Raw genomic sequence first — 27,530 nt, forward strand, 5'->3', positions numbered from 1 at the left:
CTCATCCCTCCCTCTCCCACCTGCAGTCCCAGCAGAGTGTTCGGGCTGGCGCTCTCCTCCTGTTCGTCCAGTGCCCATCACCTCCACACCCAGGTCTCCCGTGTCACCTCACACAGCTCCAGCTCCACCCTAGGCTGAGGGGGTGCTGGTGGAATGGAACTCAGAGGACACCAGCCCCTTCTTCATCACAGCCTCTCATTCATTCAGCACACATTCATTGAGCATGCTCAGAGCATGGTTCTGAACTGATAGTACAGCAGTGAGCAAAACAGACCCTGTCTTCATGGAGCCTTTATTCAGCAGGGGAGACAGATGACAAAAAGTAAATAAGTGGCCCGGCCGGCATGGCTCAGCAGTTGAGCGTCGACCTACGAACCAGGAGGTCAAGGTTCCATTCCTGGCCAGGGCACATTCCCCTGGTGGCAGGCTCGATCCCCAGTGTGGGGTGTGCAGGAGGCAGCAGATCAATGATTCTCTCTCATCATTGATGTTTCTATCTCTCCCTCTCCTTTCCTCTCTGAAACCAACAACAAATATTTTTTTAAATAAATAACCAAAATATATAGTACCTAGGACAGTGACAAGTGTTATAGAGAGAAGGTAGTGAAGTGATGGGGGGGGAGGATGATGGGGGGTCGGGAGGGGCTGGGAATTGCTGTTGTGAATAGTATGGTCAGCAGAGGCTTCACTGAGAGGTGACATGTGAGCACACTGGAGGAGGCACAGGAATGAGTGTTCTGACAGCGGGAGGACACATTCCTGACACGGGGAACTGCCTGGCATGTTGAGGAAAAGCAACAGGTCCAGGACGGCTGGAAACAGGGTGAGCGAAGGGAAGAGTCATAAGCGATGGGGTTAGTGAGGTAACAGGGGACAGGGAGATCATGAAGGGCCCTGCGGGCCACGGCAAGGCCCCCACTTGCTGTGAGATGTGAGGCCATTGGAAGATTTTGACCAGAGGAATGGCATGGCCCCTGTGGAGCGCGGAGGAAGGTGAGGAAAGAGGCTGAGAGATCAGCCAGGTGGCAGCTGCTGTGAGTGACGATGGTGGGTTAGACCAGGATGGTGGCAGAGCAGGTGACGAAAAGCCATTGGCTCATAAAGACGTTTTAGAAGTGGAGTTGACAGGAAGTGTGGACGGATCAGATGTGTAATATGGGAGAAAGAAGCATCAAGGATGAGAAACTGGAAGGATGACTTTGCCATTTCGTGGAGGGGAAGGAGGGAGGCCAGGTTTGGGGAGGGGATGATCAGGACTACGATTTCAGACGCATTGAGTTTGAGATGCCAATTGCACATCAGATGAAAACGTTTGACTGTTGATACAAGCCCGGAGTTCAGAGGCCAGGCGGAGGTAGAAGATTTACTTCAGTGGGCATCGGTGTACATTTAGCCAGTATTTCATGGCATGGGACAAGATGACATCCCCAAGGCAGTGTGGACAGAAAAGAGAAGAGGACCAAAGGCTTGAACCCAGGGCGCTTCAGTGTTTGGAGGAAGGCGAAGAAGGGCCATCAAAGGAGACTGGGGAGGGATGCCCAGTGAGGAGACAGCAAGTGCCAGAGCCAGGCAGACCGAGCTTCAGGCAGAGGGAGTGACCAGCTATGTCAAGTGCTACGGAAGCGTCATAGAAGCTAAGAGCTGGGCCGTGGAGAGCTCATTGGTGCCCTTGACCAGAGCAGGTTCAGAGGAGAGAGGTGAGTCTCAGTTACTTCATCTGAGAAATGGGACCATTCGCCTGCTTACCCCAGAGGGTGACAGCGGAAACCAATGAGACCAGGGGCAAGCTATAAAGCACCAAGAAATATGAGGTGTCTGTTTTTATTTATGACCCCATAAACCTAGAGGCTGTTGAAATGATGGGAGGGACCGTTGGGCACAATTGACTTTAAAGATGCTTATAGCTCCATTATCACCTCATAAAATGGCTCATTTCCTGCTGCTCATCCCCAGGACACTCACAGAGGGATGACTTTCCACTTCCCTTCGGAGGTGGAAGCCATCAGAATAAATGTTATGGGTGGTAAGTGGGGATTCTGGGGAAGGGTAGAAGCAAAAAAAAAAAAATGGGGCCAAACACTGCTCATTCGGGTCTTAACACAGAATGATGGACGCTGCCCTCCCAGAGGAAACCTGATGACCCTGCGCCTCCTGGGAGAAAACTGTCAGCCAGGGCAGCCACACTCTTGCTGGGGAAAACACACACACACACACACACACACACACACACACACACACACACACACCAAGCAAAATGGGGGAGGAATGAGAGGGAGATAGAGAAGAAGAATAGTCAGGGGAGGTGGGAAGAGCCCGAGTTGATACCTGGTGATTTTCAACAAGCCATGTGACTTCTCTGAACCTCAGTTTCCTCATCTGCAAAATGGGATCATAGCTATTCCCAAAGGTTTTCATAGGAAACAAGCTGATAAATGCACCAAGACGCACGATGGGGCAGGGCTGTCGGTGCGCATGCACGGGTATCACTGCACGTGCATTTGGTGTCATTGGGTTTCCCCGTCTTTGGTAGCCGACAGTTTCTCCCCAACTCCAGGCCCCTGTGCCTCCCCCTCTGCTTCAAACCCAGGGCAGCACTAGCGGTGACGGTATTGTGAACACTGCCAGTCCTCCGAGTGTGGCTGCAATGTTCAGCTCTCAGATATGCTCTCACAGGCGCAGAGGCATGGGCCAGCGCTGGGCTGACCTTTCACCTGGACCCTGCACCGCAGCTTCCCCACTCCTAGCTGCCCTCTGCCTGGGTTCCCAGGGCCGTGGTGTGGTCCCCCTGGGAACCCAGGCTGAGGTCTAAACTCTGCCATTGACTGAGTAACTAATTTGACCAAATAAATGCGTTTCTGAACATTAAAAAGTATATGCCTACCTTGAAATGTGTTGTAAAGATTAAATAAGATACTATATGAAGGTAATTAGCAAGGTGCCTCGCACAGAAAAAACAATAGATAACTATTATTGTTGCTTCTCCCTGTTTCAATTGCTTTCCCTGTCTAATTATGGACTGCATCCATTTCTCTTGCTGGGGGGAGGAGGCAGGTTGGGTGGGGGGCTCAGACTGCAGGTGTGGGGCAGGACCTGCAATGGAGGGAGAGCTTGGCCTCAGTGCTTCCCGGAGCAAAGGGGCCTTGGATGAGGGACAGGTGTGGTTCAGGACTAGAAGGTGAAGGCAGAAGGGCAGGACCCAGGACAATGCCTGCAGAGGAGGAGGTGAGGAGCAAGGCAGGGAGGGTATGGGAGGGTCCGTGTGGGGTAAGGTTGGTTCAAACACCAGCCCCTGCCCTGACCCCCTCAGACTCACATTCTTGCTGTCTGCTCAGTCTTGGCATCTCCTGATATCGATGTGATTTCTGCCTCCAACCAGTCCCAGCCTGTCTTCACTCCACACGAACCCTCCCTCCTCTGGATCTGACCTCAGCCCCTGGCCTGTGTGGGGCTGTGCGATTCCGACTTGGTCCCAGTACCTAAGAAGTCTGAGTACAGCTGTCACATCTTCCCAATATGTTTATCAAAAGCAAAATGAAAGCACTCGTCCCTGTGAAGAGGGACACGAGTGACCTGTAGTTTTGGGGTGTTTTTTTTTTTTTAATTGGCGTATCTCTGGAAAACTGCTAACGTCATGCAAATGAGGCATGAACTGTGAATGCCTTGAAACACTTTGTTTGAAAGGGGTCCTAGGAGAGATGTGTGAGGGCTCTAAGGATCGTTGAAAGATCCTTTCTGTGCCTTAGAGACTTGTGAGATGGCTTTGCATTTAAATCTGAAGTTTGGGTTGCTTGCTCTGAATGTTAAATGCTCCATTCTTTAAAATGTAAAACGCCTAGTGCCCCAGTGGCCCCATCCAGGGCGCACCGAGTCACGGAAGCCTCCCGTCATTTGCTCCCCGAGTTTCCCGGTTCTCCTGAGGCTTTGTCGGTTTGGAGATGCAACTACATGCCCCACTTTCTGTGCTCAGGCAGTGCACATCGATTCTAATACCAGCGTGGCCAGAATGTAAATAAGAATGAGAACGGCAGCTAATATTTGTGCTGATGGAGCCACTGTATTAGCACATTATATGAATTGTGTTATTTAATCCCCCTGACAATCCAATGCAGTAGATACTCTTGTTAACCCCATTTCACAGGTGAGAAAACTAAGAGAGGTCAAGAGATTTGTCAAAGGATATAGAACTAGTAAATGGTGAAACCAGGATTTGAACTTGGGTATGACTCCTGCGCTTGGGCTCTCTGCCATACGACATGCCTGCCTTCTGGATGAGTCACCAGGCATCCTCTAAGTACGGCCCACGGGCCACATGCGGGTGTTTTTGCCGTTTTGTGTTTTGTTTTTTTTACTTCAAAATAAGATATGTGCAGTGTGCATAGGAATTTGTTCATAGTGTTTTTTTTAAAACTATAGTCCAGCCCTCCAACGGTCTGAGGGACAGTGAACTGGCCCCCTGTTTAAAAAGTTTGAGGACTGCCAAAACCGGTTTGGCTCAGTGGATAGAGCATCAGTCTGCGGACTGAAAGGTCCCAGGTTCGATTCCGGTCAAGGGCATGTACATTGGTTGCGGGCACGTCCCCAGTGGGGGATGTGCAGGAGGCAGCTGGTCGATGTTTCTCTCTCATCGACGTTTCTAACTCTCTATCCCTCTCCCTTCCTCTCTGTAAAAAATCAATAAAAATATATTTTAAAAAAAAAGTTTGAGGACCCCTGGATACTAACGAGAATTATAGTATCCGGGGTGCCAAGGTTGTGACGACATGGGCACATACACATTCTTGCTGGAGCATAAAATGATACAGACATTTGAGGACAAATTGGTAGACTCTGCCAAAATTTTCCATGTGCTTCATCTTTTATTAGTAATCATTCCTGGGGATCTATGACACAGGAACACTCGGATTTGTAAATACAGAAATACATGCACAAATGTTCATCATAGTATCATTTATGGCAACAGTTAAATATCTGCCAATAATGTTGGTTAAAAAACATGCAAGAACATCCATGCTATGGAATTCTACACATATATAGAATACATGATGTGGCTTTGCTTTTTCAGAAATTCACTCATCACCCGTCCATAGCATTTAGATATGGCCATGAACACGCCAGGCACTCTCCAATCCCGTAAGACTTAGGTGCTGCCAGAGAATTTTGATGCAGCAACAAAAATATTTCGCTTTTAAAGTGAATGTTGCAGAATGCCCGTGCATTCTTGCTTCATTGGATGACACGAATGATCGCAAACAAGGAACAATAAGCAGTTGATCCTGCAGATGGTGTGGCACCACCAGATGAGACAAATTCCAGCAGCAAGCTGTTCTAATGCCCACACGCCGGACCCACCATCCTCCGGGCCTCCAGAGCTCTGAAAACTAGACAGAATTTCATCACCATAAATAAACACTAATGATGGTTCCAAACAATTTTTGTTGAGTTATTCTGCAAAAAAACAAAATCAATATGTCATTAGTTAGGACTCAAAAACCAAGATTGAATTGCAATGCAAAGCCGCTGTAACTCCACCCACACTGATTTTTTTTCTTTTTAGTAAAGCATTTCTTTGAGGGCAAAATGATCATCATCAGACAGTATCTCATCTCCTGGATTTCTTTCTTATTAGTCTTGACCAAGCTTCCCATAATTTGAAGATCTTCTAAGATGCTGTAGCTACTGACATGGAAAGGTCCCCGTGATATAATATTTAAGGGGAAAATGTAAAAATCATGGTGCAGAATAAGATATCCAGTACGAAAGCTGTATCTAATGTATGCACACACACACATAGTTGCATATGTGTAGTAGAAGGCCTGGAATGATACACACCAAGCTGTAACATTCTGGAGAAGGAGGCAGAAGGCAGGGTAGACGCTAAAGTGGAAAGAGCTCAACATTTACATTGTGTGCTTCTGTGGTGCTAATTTTGTCTACAATAAGCATGGATTATTCTGGAATTAAAAATCAAAAACCTATACCAGGAATTTAAAAATTATGGAAGTTGTGGGGAGCTGCTGCAGGGTTTAGGCAAGGAACGGATAGGTTGGGGGAGGGTGGGCTGGGGGAAAGCAAGAAGGTACAGGAGAGTGAGAGACCAGTGAGCAGACTGTGGAGGGGCTCACAGGCGGTGAACACAGTGGGTCTTGGGGCCGGACCGCCGTGAAGGGATGGGAGACAGAGGAATGCTGGCGATGCCTGGTGTCTGGTTCAGGCAGCGGGTGGATGTGCCTTTAGCCCAGATGGCGCCGGCTGGAGGAGGAGCAGGGCTCCGGGGTCAGATGAAGAGTTCAGTGTGGGAAGCGGAATATATGATGACCACAGGAAACCCAGGTCATGGGAGACCCAGCGCTGGCATTCGGGAGATAGGTTAGGTCTCACAAGTGGCTTCATGATAAGCAGCTTCTCTCAGTCATTCAACAGGTATTTATTAGGAAAGAATCAGGGAGACATTCTCAACAAATCAGAATGTCTCTCATGAGAAGTGTAAACCTCTCAGGACTTAGACATGCTCTCCCTGAGGATGTGTGAATGTGGGGTGTTTGTGCACCCAGTGAATCTTTCCTCTGATTAAAAGAGGGAACCCCAGGGAGGCCTGAGCTCAGGAGAGCCTGCAAGGTTCCCCGGGATGGCAGTGGGTAGGGTGCTTCTGTGGCCTGTCCCTGTAGCATCCAGGCCAACCTGGATCTGGCTGATCTCCTTCCTCTCAGGCCCACCACCCACCTACTCCTTCCTGGGCTGCAGGCAAGGCGTCCAAACCAAAGGCCTTTTCTAATCTTTGGGCCTGATCCTGGAGACACCTCTGACCTCCTCCGAGTTTCCTCAGGGCTGTGGGATTTTCTGGGCAAGGTACCCAACTAAGAAGAAATCCGCCAACTCATTCCCAATATGTTCTAGGCAGCCCAGCTGGTGTGGCTCAGTGGTTGAGTGTCAACCTATGAACCAGAAGGTCATGGTTCGATTCCCAGTAAGGGCACATGCCCAGGTTGTGGGCTCTATCCCCAGTAGAGGGTGTGCAGGAGGCAGCCAATCAATGATTCCCTCTCATCATCGATGTTTCTATCTCTCTCTTTCCCACTTCCTTCCTCTGAAATCAATAAAAACATATTAACAAACAGAAGAAAAAAAAAATACTGGGGCAGAGCCGTGAGCCAACCAAGCAAATCTCTGCCCTCCTGGAGCTCAGGGACCTGTTCAGTCAACAACAAAACTCTTGCTTCCCAGCTGATGACATTCTGGGTTTTTCGGTGTGTAATGGGCAGTGGTGTCTGAACACTGCTGAGCCCAGGCCAAAGGAAGGGGAGGTAGATCCAGAACCAGCTGAATCCATTCTGGGGAACGTCCCCAGCCAGAGCCAAATTTGGACTATGGGAGTATTAAGGCTTGAAAAGAGTGTGATACCCCCTCACTCCCAGTGTGTAATTGAAAATAAAAACCGAAACAAACCTTAGAGTTTAGCAAGATCAGCAAAGTTCTGATTTTCCCCCCACAATGATGACTTAATGCTTGCCTTCAAAATGTTAACTGTTAGGTTCTTCCTCAAAAAATATTTTAGGTTCCTACACTTTAAGGGTGCTCTACACACTGTCCAAAGCAAAATGGAGCATAATAACATGAGTGGCACAGGGGTGTGGGCCCCCAGCTTTATTCTGGCCACCTCAACCCAAGGAGTCTAATCCAGTACCTGAGTCTCAACAGCAGGAAAGGCCTTGGGTGTGACAATCATTGGGGCTGGTTGTTGGCTGCGTTGCAGCTCCTGCTACAGTCCAGGCCACAGTCAGTATCTGGACAGAGCACACAGTCTTCCCTCCAGGCTAGACACAATATGGAAGTCTGGCCATCCAAGAGGAGTCCAGGTCAGAGCCTGGCTCCAGCGGGGAAGAGATGGGCTGAGCTGCAAACCAAAGGTGTAGCTCAGTGGACCCATTGGTGCCCAGGACGCACCAGGCACACTGGACCCTCAGCCCCACCTCCTGGGATTACTGGGGCCCCAGGGCTTGCCCACCCTGGGGCTGGATGGCTCCCACACCAGGGCAGGTAGAGCCTCAATAGCAGGTAAGTGAGGGGCGGTAGACAGTGTGACCAGGTCAAAGCCCTTTTGTTCCCATGAGCCCAGCTCTCCTCACTAAGTGTCTGTGTGGTCCTTTTTTGCAGAGCGATGAGGTCCTCACCGTCATCAAAGCCAAAGCTCAGTGGCCAGCCTGGCAGCCTCTCAACGTGTAAGTAACAGACAGACCCTGGCTCTGCCCTGCCCCTGTCCTGGCCTTGTCCTCGGAGCCACCCACCTAACAGCCACCCCATGGCAACTGGGTCATTAAAGTCAGCAATACCTCTTAGATGGACAAACAGGTGCGGTGCACTGCCCATGGGTGGAGTATCACAGGTGCCCCTATCTTCTCAGGAATGCAGGCTTGGCCTCTGTTTCCTCTAATGGCTCTAACACCGCAGAGGACACAACTCAGAATAAGGGTTAACCAGTAGGTATTCACTTACGTTCTCAGCCGCAAATACGTGTGCTCACTTGAAGCAAATCTGCCTCATGGAAAGCCAGGTTTACCCCAGGTTCCACTCTCAGTCTCCATCTTTTCTGTCTATTCTATCTCTTGGAGATTTCATTCTCCCATGCATTTGGTGACTACCGGTATGCTGATGGCTCCCAAAACTACCACTCCCCCAGGTAGGTATGTAGGTAGGAAGCTAAATCCATCCATCAATTTCTTGGACACTTCTCTGTGGATGGCCCACATGGACCTTGAATTCATCATATCCAAAAGTGAGCCTGGCCGGTGTGGCTCAGTGGTCAAACATCGACCTATGAATCAGGATGTCAAGGCACATGCCTGCGTTGTGGGCTCAATCTCTAGTTGGGGGCATGCAGGAGACAGCTGATCAAGGGTTCTCTCTCATCAGTGATGTTTCTATCTCTCTCTCTCCCTCTCCCTTCCTTTCTGAAATCAATAAAAATATTTTTTACAAAAAAACAAAATGGAACCCATCACTGATTCCTATTGATGCTTCTTTCTGAGTATCTCGCAAATCAGTCCTCACCTGGCCATTCTCCCACCGTTAGTTTCTCACCTAGTCTACTCCAATTCTCCTCTCTTCTATGGTCTCCCCCATCTGATCCCTCATCCACACAGTTACCAGAGTGATCTTTAAGAATTCAAATCTGATTTCCTGGCTTAGAATCCCTCCGTGACCTCCAGGATCAAGTCTGCACTCCTCAGTTCATCTGTGAGACACAGGGAGCATCACACGCTTCAGCCCCTGCCTCCTTTTTTTTTTTTTTTTTTTTCGGGGCCCATGTCTTATTGCTCCCTACTCTGCACCTCACTGCGGCCACTCTGAATCCCATGAAATTCTTTGAACAAAGCTTGATTTCATTTATCCTTTATGGGTGCAAGGCCTGGAGCAGACAAAGTTTCGAGTCAAGCAACAGAAAATGGTTTATGGGAATGGCTTGGCTAGCCCCTCTGTGGAGCCGTCTGCTTCCACTAATGATGACATTGATGAAGACAGCAACAACATGGGGAGGGGGGTGGGGAGGGTGTGAGATACTCAGTGGGAGAAAAGGCAAACACAAAATGGTAGGAAAGGAAGTACAAGGAAGACTCCAGCAGGAGCGGAGGGAGGAGGAGCACTCACACATGACCAGCTGGTGGCAGGGAAGCTGTTGCCAGGCGCCTGGTGCCCACCTGTTTAACCACTCAGGAAACTAATGGCTCATCCCCTACTATGTGCCAGCCCTATACACAGTCCCCGCCCTTTGGAATGGCCAGCCAAGAGGGAGACAGACAATACACAGAGTTCTGCCACTCCAGGTCTGCTCTGCGCAAGTCCAAGTGGCACGATATGCACAGAATATGAATACTATAATGGCACTGTGGTAGCCCTGTGCGCTCCAGGGGATACGTGTCATGGTGAGGATATGAGTGGCTCTGGGAACCCAGAGAAGGAGCACACACCAGCCCAGGTCGGAAAGAGGTCATGAAGTCTTTGTGCTGGAGGCACCACGGGGCTGATTCTGGAAGGCTGCTCTTTGCCCTGGAGTGGCCCCGGTCTGGTGGGACTGAGGCCCTGAGTGGGGTCTGAAGCCAGCTAACTGCGGGCAGCCCAGCTGGCTGCAGTGGAGGCTTCTTCTAGCTTGCTGTGACCTCCACGCCTTGCTCTGGATCTCCTCTGAGGAAGTTGAGACCAGAGTAAGCTAGCCCTTAAACAACACGGGATAGGAGTGCCAACCCCTCGCACAGCTGATAGTCCACATATAACTTTTGACTCCCCCAAAAACTTACCTACTAATAGCCTTCTGTTGACCAGAAGCCTTACCATTAACTTAACAGTCGATTGCCACATAGTTACATGCTTTATTTATTATATACCGTATTCTTACAATAAAGTAAGCTAGAAAAAAGAAACTGTTATGAAGAAAATCATCAGGAAGAGAAAATACATGTAGGACAGGACTGTATGTATTTACTGAAAAAAATTCCCCATATACAGGGTAAAAGTAGGCTTACAGTTGTGAGTACATGAAAAACTAAGCTTATTCCTGTATTATTATTGACAATTGTGTTATTTTCCATAGGAACAACTGTAAACCTACTTTGCCCCACCCTGTTAAGTGGACCCGGGCACTTGTTGTTCAAGGGTCGACCGTAGTTGAAAACCTGCCCAGGCTTGGAAGTGCCTTTCTGTCAAGAAGCAATAGCTGCAGTGCCTGCTGCCCTGTGCTCTCTACTAGTGGGCGGGCATTTGCCTGTCTCACGCTAGTCCCACCAAACAACACTGATGTGAATTCACAAAAGCCCTCAGCCCTCTTTGCATAAGTCACATCAATCAGAAAAAATGTCCACTCTGAATCCTGTTTGCTCAGGCTCTCTCCTCAGCTTCTCCCAGCCCCCAGGCTCCCAGAACCTAGATGTGAAGAGTTCCTCATCTCTGGTTCTCTGAACAAGCAGGAGCTCAAAGCCAGGAAGGGGCTGGGGCCATCTGGGCCACAGAATTTGTGGATGACAAATTACACCAGTTAGGAAACCTTACACCATTTTCCCTTAAGGAGCCTGGTAGGCTTAGAAAGTAGGTTTAGAAAGACGTAAACGGTAAAGCAAGATGCTTTAGGAAGGAAAGAGGGAGGAAGGGAGAGAAGAAAGGAAGCAGAGAGAAATCCTTTTACCCTGAGCACCTACTATTTGCCAGATACCCTATGAGGCACTTACCTTCCTTATCCCACTTAATCCTTGCACTGCCCTACCGGTTTGGCTCAGTGGATAGAGCGTCGGCCTGCGGCCTGAGAGGTCCCAGATTCGATTCCGGTCAAGGGCATGTACCTGGGTTGCGGGCACATCCCCAGTAGGAGGTGTGCAGGAGGCAGCTGATCGATGTTTCTCTCTCATCGATGTTTCTAACTCTCTCTCTGTAAAAAAACCAACAAAACATATTTTTTTTTAAAAATCCTTGCACTGGGATGAGGACAATTACGTGATACCATAATCAATAAAGAATTTTTTTTAAATCCTTGCATTATCCCCCATAATAAACCCCGTAAAGATTATGACCCTCACTTTACCGATGATGGAACTGAGGCTCGGAGGTGGTATGACAGGTCCAATCTCAGAATCCAGCTCCATCAGTGGAGGAACTGGAATTCAAACAGTATCCAGCTGACTCTAGTGCCTACGCTCTTCACTACAATTAAGTAACCATTCATTATCCATTTCTTAATCAATCAAAACATATATGTCAATTGGACTTCTGAGCAGCATGAAATAGCAGTGTGACCACCAAAAACAAACAAAAAACAGTCTGAACTTACACTTACCCTGTGTCCTATCAAGGATGACTGAGCCTGGCAGGTGTAGCTCACTTAGTTGAGCATTATCCCTTGCGCCAGGAGGTCTCAGTTCAATTCCTGGTCAGGGCACATGCCGGGTTGCAGGCTCCATCCCCAGTAGGAAGCATGCAGGAGGCAGCTGATCAATGTTTCTCTCTCATCAATGTTTCTGTCTCTCTCTACCTCTGTCTGAAATCAATTTTTTTAAAACTTAAAAAGAAAAGTTAATAAATAATGAAACTTTACTTTATTGTAAGAATACGGTATATAAATAATGAAATAATTACTAAATAATGAAACATTTAGTTACCTCAACAAACATCTTATGGCAGGGGGGGGGGGGTCTCCAAAGGAAAGTCCTGTGAAAGGTCCTTAGGGACCCAGGGGTGAGCAGAGCAGAGGTTCTCATGGAGCTTACAGTTTAATGGGGGAGAGACATTCATCAATGATGACAGATGTGACGTGTCTGTGAAATAAAGACATAAGCTGCCATCAGAGTGTATGGTTGGAGCTTCAGCCCAGCCTGGGGGGAGGGGAGGGTCAAAGGAATCTTCCTTAAGGAAATGAGAATTGACCTAAGAGTTCAGAAATTAATAGGAGTTAACTAGGTAAAGAAGCAAAGCAAGGGGAGAACATTCTAGAAAGTCTACAGAGACCATTATGTGCAAAAGCCCTGAGGATGGAGCAGAGCATAACGTACTAACAGGGTATGGTGTGACTATATCCAGAAATCAAAGATGAGTTTGGTGTGGGGCCAACCCACGCAACATTAGGGATTTTGATTTTTACATTATGAGTAACGGGAAATCATTGAAGGGTTTTGAGCGGAATGACATGATCAGATTTAGGTGAAAGCAATAATAACACTCTGGCTCCAATGTGAAAAGGGTAAGAGTAGATGAGGTGACACCAGTGAGGAGGCTGTTGCAGAGGTTCAGGGAGAATTAATAGTGACTTTGACTAGGGTGGTGGTAGCGGAGATGGAGAGGCGCAGAGACCTAAGAGATCGACAGACCATAGTGATCAGTTAGGTAAGGAGGATGAGAGAGGCAGACAGGTCAAGATGCATAATTAATGAGTTGGTGGGGCCTCTCATAAGATGTGGAACATCAGATGACGTTCAATGGGAAGATCTTGAGTTCGGTTCTGGATGGGATGTGTTGGAAATGGCTTCAAGATATCCAGTTGGAGGCGATCCGTACACAGTTAACTGCGGAGCTCTGAAGGTCCTGGGGAGTATACACTGAGTCAACAAGGAATGGGAGACAGCGACATGGTTTGGATGAGAGAGAGCTTGAGACTAAGTCAAGGACTTCAGAGTGAGACCCAAGGAGCTCCAACATTTAATGCTGAGGCAGACTCACCTGCAAAGGAAACAGGAAAGGAATAGGCAAGAAATTGGGGGAGGAGCTTGGTGTCAGGGAAGCCATGTGAAGAAAGCATTTGAGGAGAGAGTGGTCAGCCTGCGTCCAGTGCAGATGAGAAATCAAGTGAGATTAGAGCTGTAAAATGCCCATTGGATTTATCCACATAAAGGTCCATTGGTGACCTCATTGGGACTCCTTTCTGCAGAGTGAAGGGGGGAGAGGTAAACAGCCTGGAACAGGGTGAAATGTGCACAGGAAACGAGGTTATGGAGTCAGTGAGTACAGACAGTCAGTGACGCTTGCTGTGAAAGAAGAGACTGGGCAGGAGCTCTAAGGGGGATGAAAGAATCAATGGACCTTTTTTCTTCTTTGCTTTTCTTTCTTCCTTTCTTTCTTTTTTAAGATTGGAGAGACTTTCTGAAAAATTGGAAAAAAATATTTGTGGACCCTTCACCCATCCCTCAGACGTCCTAAGACCCCAGTGAAACAGAATTAATTGATGGCAAACACTCAGACCTCCCCAACACCCAAACCCTCTCCGCTCTGGGCTATCAGCTTGTGAAGGGACAGCTACTTTCCTTTGATATTACCCAACACATACCCATGGTCCCTTTCCCCCTTCCAAATCTCATTAGGAAGTCAAATGAGAAGCCTCCACGCAGCCAAGTTTTGTTGTGCAGACACAGCCCTGCCCCTCCTCACCGAGCCCGCTCGATTGAGGTTAATGGGATTCCAGCCTCCCTCGGGCCAGTGGAAAGCCAGGGTGACCTACTTTGCCAGGTCCTGCCCGTGGAAACTGACTTGTTTTTCAATGATCTTCATCTTTATCCACAGGACCACTTCTCAAAGGACAGCCACGAATGAACAAATTAGCTGCTGACTTGTTTAGCTCAATAAATCAAGCTGTGGCTCCCACAGCCCAGAGCGCAGGTAGAGACAGGAAAGACAAATTCTCAACGAAACCCACATCCGTCACTAGTTCCTCTGGCACCGGCATAGAAAATGCCCAAGGTTCCTGCAAATCAATTCTGAGGGTCCACCACCCAGTTCCTCTGGTCTAGTCCGGATGCCAGGAATTACTGAGACTTTTAAAAAGAAATTTCAGTTCTTAAAAAAATAAAATAGTAGAGATTTTATTTTAAAGAATTTATGTTCCTTTTCACATAATGAGTCCCCTTAATTATTCCGGCCACCCTGTTTTAATTAACATTTGATTAGACAACGTCCATGTTTTAGAGACAGATGGTGAGGCGAGTGTATTGGAGACACGGGTCACCCTCACCAGAAATCCCGCCTCTGGAGGTCTGTGCCCCATAATCACCCAAGCCATAAGATCAGAGGCATCCTTCTCCAGGGCTGAAGGCACAGCACCCTCCCTGCTCCCTGTAGCACTTGCTCAGACCCATTGATGTCCTCAGGATTGTAAAGGAAGACTGGGCTAGAGGATCTAATCAGCCAGATGGACCCGGAGCCCTCGATGCCTCCAGGTTATATACAGTTTTCCAAGTCAGGAAACCTGCCTCCACGCACCCAGGATTTCAGCCTAGTGCATGGATAGAGCGCCCTCTAGTGGTATGATTGAGTTTCTGCAACACCAAAAGCTCGCTATTGGGGATTATTTGAAATACATGATGAGGAGACAGAACTCATCCTATGAGTGATCTAAGTCACCAGTGACCTGAATCCCATAAAATTCTTTATTGCCTCTTTTCTTTTGTGGTGTTTTTGGAAGTTCTGTTTAGAAATGTTTCCTCTTATCTTTTGAGATTGTGCTATTTTCTTATGGATTTGGATTAGCTCTGGAGATGCAATAGATATTAACATTTGTCAGTCACACTAGCGAGAGACCTTTTGGCCAACATGTTATTATTTCTCTCTAATTCAATACTGCTGTTTTCATGACACAGATGTTTTTAGTTGGTGTCTAATTCAATTAGTTACCTCTGTGATTGCTTTTACTGTTGCAAAGCTGAAAAATTAACTTTTCTCTAACAGAGTCTAACAGATCAGAAAACTTGACATTGTTTTCTCTGCTCTGGTTGTTTTCTATTTAACACTGGATATTTAACACTGTGTGTGTGATATTAGATGTGACTATGATATTTTTTAATTGCAATTAAGTTAGCCGAAACCCACTTGTTGTGCAATCTTTTCTTGCCCCCTAATTTTGAATAAGTCTTCTCTAAAGTTCATGGGAACTCCAGTCTGTGCCACTAATTTATATTTATTTCTTATCCTGAATATTACATCATTTTAATTATCATGCTTTAGAACATATTCAGTATATGATATGACCACATCTTTGCTAGAAAGCTGATTAAAATTTAAATCCCACATAGAAAACTGAAACCAATATGGGGAAATGTGGCATATAAGAAAGCATGAGTAAGAATTTTAATTATGGTTTGGACAAATTAAAGAACTCTGGTCATATCTAGCATTTCCTAAGGAAAATTTACGTATGTTTTTATCCATTTCATTATTTTAAATAGCATTTTTATTATCGAAGTAATAAATACGTTGAGGTGATTTTTAAATTAAATTTGAAGGTCAAAGGAAGTACAAGAGCTTCACATTTATTTCTTAGATTAATCCATTTATTTCAACAACTATTTGAGGAGAATCCACTGCACACCGAGTCCTAAGCCAGGCACTGGGATATAGCATTGCCCAAGACAAAAATGGCCCCTACTCCCTAGGAGCCCAGGAGGGAAGGTGGAAATCAAACAAGACACTCCATGGAAACACTGAGTTCACCATGCTCTGAGAAGGGACACCGGGTCCTAAGCAATTGAGGGGAAGTCAGGAAGCACTTCCCGCAGGACACATTATGTAAGCTAGCGGTCTGTCAGGGCGTGAATTTCCCAGTCAAGGGTGAAAGAAAGGCAGGGCGTAACCGAAGATTAGAAAATCACTCCTAGGCCCGTATAGATTCAAATGCACCGTGTTACCCAACCTGAGGGCAGGTGTGTGTGCAGGGATGGGTTGCTGCCCGTTTCCTGCCTCCTGAAATGCGTACCAAGGATTATAGGACCCCTCACTCAGATTGCAGATTGGGCCAAAACGCATTTGCAGAGAACACTTTGCATAAGTCTTTATCAAATCCAAGGTTCTCAGATGGTGGCACCCATCACTGGGCAGTGTAGCCAATGGGTGTTGGGTGGGGGTTGGTTTGGTTTGGTTTCTCCAGCTCTGGATTCCTCAGTAGAGCTGCTTTTGTCCCCTTGGGTTGTCATGGCGAAGAGTGTGACCAGTGGGATACGAGACATGAGCCACTAACCTGACCCAAAGCCACCTGCTTAGGGAGACGGGAAGGTAATAGGTGGAGAGGTTGGTCTCTCTGGCAGTGGAAGAGGAAGGCTGCTCTCCAAGGCACTGCTGGGCTCCAGGGGCCAAGGGCCAGGAAGGGCTGGGGCGTACAGAAGCCCCCCCAGGTGCCAGTGTTCTCTGTCGGGCACTTCATGGAAGGCAGGCCCCAGACTGTGGCCTCTTAGTCCCTAGGTGAGCAATGCTGCAGCTCCCCAGACGGCAGGTCTTCCAGAAACCAGGTCTTTAAGGAAGCTGCTAAAACCACTGACCTGCCTGCCAGGACACGCGGGCATGGGGAAGGAAACGGGCATTGTGAGAACAGCTCCGGCGCCAGCCCCTGGGCTGAGTACTGTGAGCACGTTAGCTCCCTGAGCACTCCTAGTCACCCACGTGGGGATCCCCATGTTATAGATTTGGACACTGAGGCACAGGAAGGTTTGGAAATTTGTCCAAGGATACGCAGCTCTGAGAGGCAGTGCCAGGATGCACCCGGGCTTCCCTCTCTGCGATGCCCCTTGTTTGATCCCATCTGGCCTGCCGGGGCCCAAGGCGTCCAGTGCCATGGCGCCTGACCAGGCTGGAGTCCATGCTTTCCGGGGACAGGTGAGGGCAGCCAGAAGCAGCTGGTCCCGACAGAGGGACACAGGGACTCCCAAACAGCTGAGGCGGCCCAGCTGCCAGCTGGACTGAACAGACGAGCTGGTCCCCAGCCGAGGATTCCCCGCTGCTCCCTGTAGCACTTGCTCAGACCCATTGTGGGTGCGGCAGAGCTGCCTTCCAACCCCGGCCGCTGTTGTGGCTAAGTTCACAAACCTCCATACGCTTTGCTTTCTTCTCTACGAAGCAATACAATCATGCTGACCCCGCAGGATTGTCCTGGGGGTAGGGAAATAAAACAGCACAGGTCTCCCATGCACGTGTGTGCCGACTGACTCTAATCCTCCGCCAGGCCCCTCGGTGGGCCGCCTCCCTGATCTCTACAGCCCTGGCCACTCCTAAGACTCCTTAGCAGCACGAGGAGACGGGTTGAAGAATTGCCACCTGTAGCTCAGGGGTTGTCAGCCAGAGGCCCCGGGTCCGTAGCCGGGTCCCTGCTGGCCGACTGGAGAACACGGCTGTGAGTCGGTGCCCGGGGCGGGGCCATGGTGGCAGCAGGATCTGATGTAGATCTCCGCACAGGGAGGAAGGGGCAGGGTGCAGGGTTCAGAAATGGATGATGGAAGGGATGCCTACCTTGTATGGACTTGGGCGGCGGTCTCCGGTCTACCACTTCACTTGGTGACTTTGGACAAATTACATAACCCTTCTGAGCCTAGGTTTCCACATCCACAAATTGGAGTCGGGTACCCTGTTCTGAGGATTCAATGAGGATGTATAAGAAAGAGCTTCGGGCATTGTTAGCCAGTTTTTATTTGTAAAGCTCATCTCACATCCAACACAGCTGGGCTCACATGTAGCACAAAGTATTTATTCATTCATTTATCCAGAAACATTTACAGAGCATCTACTCCGTGCCAGGCACTGTTTACAGGAACTGGAATTAAAGCCATGAAGAAGGCAGACAAAAGCCCTCCTTTCCCAGTCAATAAACAGCAAAACAAATAAATAAAGTAATAGTAAGCAATGTGTACACACTAAAAGTGGATAGGCCCTAGCCGGATCGGCTCAGTGGATAGAGGATTGGCCAAGGGCAGACTGAAGGGTCCCAGGTTCGATTCTGGTCAAGGGCACGGGCTCTGGCCAGGGTGCATGCAGGAGGCAACCAATCGATGTGTTTCTCTCACATCAATATTTTTCTCTGTCTTTCCCTCTCTCTAAAAATCAATGGAAAAATATCCTCGAGTGAGGATTAAAAAATAAAAAATGTAGATAAGTCGGCAGCATATGGTTCTCTCTACGTGTGGCCAAAGGATAAAGTCAGGAGAGAGAATGGTATAAACCACTCATGGCCAAAGGCACGGGGAGACCGAGAATCTGCCTTCCTCCTTTACACCGAGCAAGTCAAACTCAAAGGCTAACACGGGCCAAATAAACAAGGTTTAAGTTTATGTGGGCCGCAAAAACACAAAAGCTTCAATTTTCATAGAAATGTAGGTTTATTTCCATAGAGACATGCTGAATACAAAGGGCTGAAGTAAATGAGTAATCGTTAACATAAAATAATAAAAGATTTTAATAAAAATTAATATTTTTCTTGAACATTAACTTATCAGACACTGAATAACTGCACAAATTAATAAGCGTAATGCAAATAAACCTATTTTTCTTGTTCTCCAAAAGAAAAATATTTCCTGTTGTGCACACCCAACAACTCAGTACAAGACTAATGATGTGGCAATCGGCTGCTAAAATATTCGCTGCTGGTATTAGTGGAGAGAAATGGTGCACCTGCGTGTAAGGCGCGTAAGGGAAATGAATGCAACACGATTATAATAATCAGTCATTAGCGAATGTTGAGGTTCGTTATTAATAATTATGTATAACAGGATATTGTAAAAATTAAGTTACAAAATTTTTATTACAACGTTTCTTACATACCATTATACTGGCTGGGCCGCAAAATTATTCACCGTGGGCCACATGCAGGAGTTTGACATGCTTGCTTTACATGGTCCGGCCAGATGTCCCTCAGAGTGTGCACCCCTGGCCCCCCTAATGTAATGGCCTCTGTGTTTGCTTTCCAGGAGAGCAGCACCCTCGGCTGAGTTTTCCGTGGACAGGACACGCCACTTAATGTCCTTCCTGACCATGATGGGCCCCAGCCCGGACTGGAACGTGGGCCTGTCTGCCGAGGACCTGTGCACCAAGGAGTGCGGCTGGGTGCAGAAGGTGGTGCAGGACCTGATCCCTTGGGACGCGGGCACTGACAGCGGGGTGACCTATGAGGTAGGTGTATGCCTGGAGTGGTGAGTGACAAACCTTGCCCACCTCTGTCCTGGCATCCTGGACACAGAGGTGAATCTGGCCCAGGCGGGGCCCTAGACGAACTCACAGTGTGGCAGGGGAGGCCAGCATGGTCTCATCACCACATCCTCACACACAGTCTGATTTGGACTCTGGACAGTGCCCGTGCAGCCGGTCAGGAGGGCTCAGAGAGGGGATCTGCTAAAAAGCTGCTCATGGGTGAGCAAGGGAACAGCAGGTGAAAGGCACTGCATGGAGGAAGGGGAGAGGGAGGAGAAAGAGGGGGAGAGAGGGAAGAAAGTGGGGACTGGACCATATGCCAAAGGTTTCTGGACAGCCAGGCTAAGGAGTTTGGCATCTCTCCTGAATGCCAATATTTCTCAGATATGGTCAATACGCCAACAACATCAAAATGGAGCCATCAGAAAACCAGTGGTAGAACAATCGAGAACAGGTGATGGTGACTATAGTTTATGGGATAAATCCGGCCTACCACCTCATTTGAAAATAAAATATTTGAACCCAGCCTCACATATTCAGTTACATGTTGTCTGGGGCTGTTTTCTCACTATAACAGCTGAGTTCAGTCCTTGCGACAGACACGGTTTGGCCCACAAAGCCTAAAATATCTACCATCTGACCCTCTGCAGACAAAGGTTTGCCAACGCCTGGGCTAGTAGGAAGAGCTCTGGATTCAGGCCAGCCCAGCTCAGCCACTTCCGAGCTGTGGTGACCTCTCTGAAATTTGGCTTCTTCATCTGTGCATAATCCCACCATGTACGTGGGAGAATCTGAAAGTACAGACCTACAAATTTCCATGCACGACACATGGCGTGAATAGAATTCCATAATATAAATAGTAGTTAAACTTGTTAAATTCCTATCAAGGTTTTTGTTCTGATCATATTACAATCAAATTGCTTTGCGAGCAAACAAACAAAAAATTTTTTTTGCGTTTGTGGTTCTTAACCAATTCTATTTCCCACTCTGTGTCTGTTTTTTTTTGTTGTTGTTGTTTTCCCCATTGCAGTCACCCAACAGGCCCACAATTCCCCAGGAGAAAATCCGGCCTCTGACCAGTCTGGACCATCCTCAGAGTCCTTTTTACGATCCAGAGGGCGGGTCCATCACTCAAGTAGCCAGAGTTGTCATCGAGAGAATCGCCCGGAAGGTACTGGGTTAGAGCTCACCCTGGCATAGATCTTTCCCACCAAGGGTTCGAGGAAACAGTCCCCCTTTCTGCTCTAGAATCATGGGGTCCCTGGCATATTCCGGGATGTAGAATTCCTGGGCCTCCCAAAGTTTCTAGTATACAAATTATTCAGGTTTCATGATGAGTCCCACAATCAATTAGTAATATCTGCCCCGGGTCAGGAATTGGAAGCTGTGACTTTATTGCCATTTTTTTTTCCAGTCAGACTGTAAATGTTGGCCCAGAACTCCGCCTTGTATACGCAGGGTGGGCATTATATTTTACATCCTCCTTCATCTTCACCCCACCCGTTCTATTCTTTAATGTGAGCCCTCTGAGTAAAGCTCTCTTGCAGGGGGAACAATGCAATATCGTACCGGACAACGTGGATGATATAGTAGCAGACCTGGCTCCGGAAGAGAAAGATGAAGGTACATTGTTTCCCTTTGTTGCCAGTGGCAACATAAATTGGCACCATCTTTTGGGAAAGCAATTTGCTCACATGCTTTAAAAGTCACAAATGATTGTATCCTTTGACTTGGTCATCTCATCTTTGAGGATTTCTGCTTGAGAGATATAATCCAAAGCAAGGCCAAGACTAGGCACAAAGATTCAGGGAATTGGTGAAGGTGTGATACTAGAATATGCATTCAACAGCATCAGGCCTTTAAAATGATCGTGTAAATGGCATTTGCATAGGCTTCACAGTACTCAGGTCGCTCTCTGCTTTGATTCTCATACTGGCCTGTGAGGCAGACATGGGTGATTCCACTCCCCCAGCAAGAAGAGTGAGGCCCAGATCCCACAGTCAGGAGGGAGTGGCAGAGCCGTAGCCACAGCTCAAGTTTTCTCATGGGATCTCACTTACCTTTCTATCACGGTTTCCTCACCTGTAAAATGGGGATAATAACAGAACCTGCCTCAAAGAGAGTTGTTAAGTCTCCAATGGGATAAAACATGTTTGGTTCTTAGAATGACGTTGGCTCATAATAAGTGCTCAGTGAACATCAGCTGCTCTTATTCTTATCATGACACCCATGTATGTATCATGATCACTGGGAAGATGAAGCAGCAACACAAAAAAAACCTGTGCTTCCCCACATTGCCTGTGATATGCCCACACCTGTGTGGGAAAAAATGTCTGCCATGGTGAGGGAAAAGAAAAGACATTCACTTGTTGAGGGGAAGGGATAGTAGGAGAATCTTTACTTGTTATTAGGTTATTTAGCTACCCATGGGATCCTAATATGTAAAAACCCAGGGTCCATAACGTCCAAAATGACCAAAGGCTCAACGGACAGGAAGTCAGTCCTGTAGTCAGTGCTGGGTTGCTGTGGCAACCCAGTACTGACTGCCGCTGCTGCAGGCGCGGCGACCCAGCACTGACTGCCAAGGGGGCTGTGGATCAGGCCTGGAGAAAGAAGCAGGGTCTGATCCATAGCCTTTGTGGCAGCTGTTGATCAGCCCTTGCCTCTGTCTTTCTCTCTGGGCCTGGCCAGCAGCTGCACCTCTCTTTCTCCCCAGGCCTCTGTGGGGACTGATGATCAGCCCCACCTCTCTAATCAGGCCCAGAGATAGGCCCACAGATGCTGACTGGCATAGAAACCAACCCATCAGAACCAAATCTGAGTGAACTGTGAGGAGCCAATGGCTGCCTAAGAGGCAGAGCTTTTGATGCTGACTGGCTCAGAAACCAACCAATGAGAACCTAATCTGGGTGAAGTGTGAGGAGCCAATGGCTGCCTAAGAGGCAGAGCTTTTGATGCTGACTGGCTCAGAAACCAACCAATGAGAACCTAATCTGGGTGAACTGCAAAGGCAGAACCTAAGGTGGGGGCTGAGGAGGAGTTTTAAGGGCAACAGCTGTTTAGTGTAAGGTGTAAGAAAGAGGTTCAATTTTTTAATGACTGGTTTGGCAGTATAGTGCATATGACTGGCTATCTTTCCAGATATAGGGATTATGTATTTTTGTCTGCCAAGAGCATCTACTCCTGCTGGAAAAGGCTCTTCCCCTTCCATTTAAGCAATACTATCCTATATAATCTATCTATACTAATAAAAGGGTAATATGCTAGTTAGACCGGGTCGACCGGCCATCTTCTGGATGTCCGACTTCCTTCTGGACAAAGCCATGGTGGTGGGGGCCGAGGCAGAGGCAGTTAGGGGCGATCAGGCCAGCAGGGGAGGGCAGTTGGGAGTGAGATCAGGCTGGCAGGGGAGAGCAGTTGGGGGCAACCAGGCCGGCAGGGGAGGGCAGTTAGGGGTGATCAGGCAGGCAGAGGCAGTTAGGGGCAATCAGGCCGGCAAGGGAAAGCAGTTGGGGGCGAGATCAGGCCAGCAGGGGAGGGCAGTTGGGGGTGAGATCAGGCCGGCAGGGGAGGGTCATTGGGGGCAAGATCAGGCCAGCAGGGGAGGGCAGTTGGGGGTGAGATCAGGCCGGCAGGGGAGGGTCATTGGGGGCAAGATCAGGCCAGCAGGGGAGGGCAGTTGGGGGCGAGAGCAGGCCAGCAGGAGAGGGCAGTTGGGAACGAGATCAGGCCAGCAGTGGAGGGCAGTTAGGGACGATCAGGCAGGCAGAGGCATTTAAGGGCTATCAGGCAGGCAGGCAGAAGGGTTAGGGGCAATCAGGCAGGCTGGCAGAGGGGTTAGGAGCAATCAGGCAGGCAGGTGAGTGGTTAGGAGCCAGTGGTCCCAGATTGTGAGAGGGATGTCCAACTGCCAGTTTAGGCCCGATCCCAAGGGGACCCTGATTGGAGAGGGTGCAGGCTGGGCTGAGGGAACCACCCACCCCCCTCCCCCCCACACACAAATTTTGTGCACTGGGACACTAGTACTAAAATAAAGGTTTTAAAGGGGAAAGACCAGATTGCTCCCATCCCAGGAGTACCAGGCTCATGGAGGCCAGCCAGGCAGCAGGGATTTTCTTGTCTCCCAATGAGCTTGTCTGGGGAGAGGGCCAGTCTCAGCAGCCACAGGCTCCCAGGGAAAACCTGTCACCTACTCTTCCCAGATGACACCCCGGAAACCTGCATCTACTCCAACTGGTCCCCGTGGTCTGCCTGCAGCTCCTCTACCTGCGACAAAGGCAAGAGGATGCGGCAGCGCATGCTGAAAGCACAGCTGGACCTCAGTGTCCCCTGCCCCGACACCCAGGACTTCCAGCCCTGCATGGGCCCGGGCTGCAGCGATGAAGGTGAGGAGGCAACCCAGGCCAGCAGGTGGCGGGCTGAAGCTCAGGAGGGAACAATTCTCCCTGGTGATGCCGGCCCCTCATATCTACTCAGGCCGGGTCCACAGTGGGGCACCAGGACCCTGACTGCAGTTGTCAGTGGGGTCCACCTAGGGCAGTCCCCCATCTCCAACAATGTCTCCAGGCCTCTGAACACTGAACAAGTTTTATGACATCAAATGAATTCTTGAGATTGACTGACCACCTGCCTCCTTCCCCAGCCACAGAAGAAAATATACACAAGTTACTGAAGAGCTAGCAAACATCTCATGACAAATTGCATATAACAAGCAGCCTGCTCTGGGCCTTAACGCCAGCCTATTTTAAAGAAGCAGATGAACAGGTTGAGCAAGATTGCATCTAGATCCATGGCCCTGATTCTGGGTCAGGACCCTCTGGCTCTCTGTCCTGCCTGAGCCTGAGGCAGAGCACTGGCTTCCTTGTGTCAGGGCCTGGGGCGGGGGAGGGGGGGTGTGATTGCAGGAATTCTCTCTCTCTCTCTCTCTCTCTCTCTCTCTCTCTCTCTCTTTCTCTCTCTGCAACTGCTCAAAGGTCAAACTAGAACTTTGAGCTTGCGCCCCCTTTGTCAGGATGGCTCAGGCTTCCAGATGGCGCTAAACTGATTGCTGTGCAAAGGTCAGCTGCCTCCTTTCCAGAATACGATTCCTCTCTCTGTCTGGGCAGATCTATAGTCGGTGCTCTGTGATTTTAACCATCCAGAGGGGCAGTGAGGCAATGGGAAGGGATAAGACTGAGCTGGTTTATGGCAGGAAGAAAACTACTTCCAAGCTGAGGATGGCTGAAGAAAGCTTACCCCACTGCACGTCATTCACTAGCTGGCTCTTCCTGGGGGACAGTCTTAAGCACCTCTCCTGGCTGCACTTCCACGGTGGTCTCTTGTCAACTGTGCCCATGATAAGACTCTTTAGAGAGGAGTGAATTTTAGGATATGCTTTTCTATTTCTGCAAGTATGCCTGCTCTTTGTACCTGGGGTCCATGTTCCCAGAGGCTACTTGACCCAAAGTCAAATAAAGTTCTCTTGTGCCCACATCAGGCTCCCCTCTGCGCTGGTTATTTGGGGAGCATTTAGAGTAGGAAGGAAGCAAGGACCCCTTTGGACATTTGGGAGTCATTATATGACCTCATGAGTGTACATTTTATTGTGCAACCACGATAAAATAATCTTAGTTAGAGTTTCTTCCTAATTATCGGAGCCAGCCCTTTATCCCAGGCCTTATCGTCTCTGCCCACTTCCAGGAACCACTAGAAGAGTCCTTTGCAAACGAAGATCGAGTTGTGTCACTCCTTAGCTGAAAACTCTGTGGCTCCTCATTGCCCAATGTGCAAACTCCTCCGCTTAATTTACTGGCAAAATAGTTCTGCAGAGAACCAAGGTGGAGGCCTGGTGAAAATGAGCACTCGGACACTCACCCAATGCAGTGAACATTGTACTGCGGTACTGAAAGCACGTTGTCAGTTAAGGCACCCGAGGACATCTGGGGGACACCTCTCAACTCCAACCTCTTCCTCTCACAAGACGCTCGGGTTGGTGGTGAGGGTATTCTTCCTGCTCAGGGTAACGTCTTGCCAGGTTATGGGCAGCCTGAATTGGGGCTTGCCAAGCCCTGAACCTCCACCCATATCACACCGGAACATAATGATCTTATTTGGTTGTACATGCACCCCTAGTTAGCTTTGTCCCTGGGTCTAACGTGGGTTCTAGCTATGATTTCTTGCTGCACTACCAGTATCGTGTAGCTACACTGTCCAAAGATTAAATGACAATGTGTGGGCACCACACATGTGCAGGTGGCAGCCTGTGGCCATGTGCAGGCTGGCCTCACACTCTGACTTCAGTCTTCCTTTCCAGTTTCATCTCCCAATACCACACACATATACACTCTCTTTTTTAAAAAAATATATATATTTTTATTGATTTTTTACAGAGAGGAAGGGAGAGGGATAGAGAACTAGAAACATCGATGAGAGAGAAACATTGACCAGCTGCCTCCTGCACACCCGCTACTGGGGATGTGACCGCAACCAAGGTACATGCCCTTGACCGGAATCGAACCTGGGACCTTTCAGTCCGCAGGCCGACGCTCTATCCACTGAGCCAAACCGGTTTCGACCATATACACTCTCTGCAGGGTGTTTGCATTAGCTCTTCCCTGTGCCTGAAATGCAAATATCCATTTCCCATCCAAGTTCACTCAGATGTGCCCTCTTGTGTGAAATCTTCCCCAGAACTCCCAGAAGGGGTGACTTTCCCCCTCTTCTATGCTCCCCAATTCCCTGGGCTTACCTCTGTCGTCATATTTTCAATGCCCGGAATTATTGTCAGCCTCTCTCTCTCTCTCTTTCTCTCTCTCCCCCCCCCCCCTCTCTCTTTTTTTCTCTCTCCCAAGTAGAACAAGATCCATATCTTACACGTCTTTTTAACCTCAGAGTATTTGCCTAATCATTCAGTGTCTTCAGTGACATGGATAAACAGATAGATGGTAGAGGGATGACTTCATTTTCCTCTTTTTTAAACAAGCACACACACACACACACACACACACACACACACACACACACCTGTTTCCAACTGGAGCAGCATACCACCACCACCACCTTGGAAACAGCACCACAAGCCATGCTGAGAGGTTGGATATCTTTTTCACCAACATCCTGAGTGTCTCCTACAGGACCAGGGTCTTTGCTAACTCCCACTCTTGGGAACAAAGCCGTATGTAGTCCAGGATATCAACAAGACTGACTACCATTGCCTTCCTCATTCTTCCTCTGTGTCCCCCTCTCCTGACACACACAGACATTCTCTCTCAATTCCCCACCCAACCATTTGCTCCGCATTAGTAGCTGAGGTCTTCTCTTCTTTGTTACCAACCTCAACTGAGGCTTTGAGGTGCCTGCGGCCACTTAATATAATCTGCTCTTTGGGTACAAATCAGCCCTCAGGTCCTATGTCTCAAGGCCAGTCACGCTCACCCCTTCAATAACAAAATTCTCCCATCTGTTTTTCTAGACTGGGAACTGACAGCTTACATAGTATCTCAGAATATCCTATCTAATAAAGAGGAAATATGCTAATTGACCATCACGCCCTCACAAAGATGGTGGCGCCCACAGCCAATAAGGAGGGAATATGCTAATTGACTGCCACGCCCTCAAAGATGGCAGCGCCCACAGCCACAAGATGGCAGCGCCCAGTCCCCTTAGCCCAGCCAGGGCATCAGGCACACATCACAGCCAGGCCCGCCCCCAGGTGGGTCCAGCTGCTCCACATGCCAGCCTCCAGAGTCCCCCAGTCCCCTCAGCCCCCCAGCCGCCCAGGGCCAGCCTGAGGTGCAGGCAAACCTCGGATGGCAGCTGCCCAGCCACCCAGGGCCAGCCTGAAAGATGATTAAATGACTGAACAAGCATGCTGCTTGGGGTGGCCAGGCCAGCAGGGGGGATAGTGAGGGACGACCAAACAACTGAACAGCAGGCTGCATGAGGCAACCAGGCCAGCAGGGGGGCCGTGAGAGGTGACCAGGCCAGCAGGGGTGACAGTTGGAGGTGATTAAGCTGGCGGGGGGGGGCAGTGAGGGGTGACTAGGCCAGCAGGGAAGGCAGTTGGGGGTGACCAGGCCAGTGGGGGGAGCAGTTAGGGGTGACCAGGCTGGCTGGGGGCGGGGCAGTTAGGGGTGACCAGGCTG

At 48.9% G+C, this 27,530-nt stretch overlaps 1 protein-coding gene across 1 annotated transcript in view; it reads left to right on the forward strand.

Moving 5' to 3' along the window:
- Positions 1 to 27,530, forward strand: part of SPON1 (spondin 1) — a 256,888-nt gene that overhangs the window by 219,862 nt on the left and 9,496 nt on the right. Inside the window, exons 7-11 of the mRNA XM_054724749.1 lie at positions 8,152 to 8,216; positions 19,188 to 19,389; positions 20,438 to 20,578; positions 20,955 to 21,030; positions 23,610 to 23,792. Of these exons, the coding sequence (XP_054580724.1) occupies positions 8,152 to 8,216; positions 19,188 to 19,389; positions 20,438 to 20,578; positions 20,955 to 21,030; positions 23,610 to 23,792 (667 nt within the window). The remainder of the gene's footprint in view (positions 1 to 8,151; positions 8,217 to 19,187; positions 19,390 to 20,437; positions 20,579 to 20,954; positions 21,031 to 23,609; positions 23,793 to 27,530) is intronic.

This window comes from Eptesicus fuscus, chromosome 13 (genome assembly GCF_027574615.1).
Source record: "Eptesicus fuscus isolate TK198812 chromosome 13, DD_ASM_mEF_20220401, whole genome shotgun sequence".
NCBI classification, from domain to species: domain Eukaryota; kingdom Metazoa; phylum Chordata; class Mammalia; order Chiroptera; family Vespertilionidae; genus Eptesicus; species Eptesicus fuscus.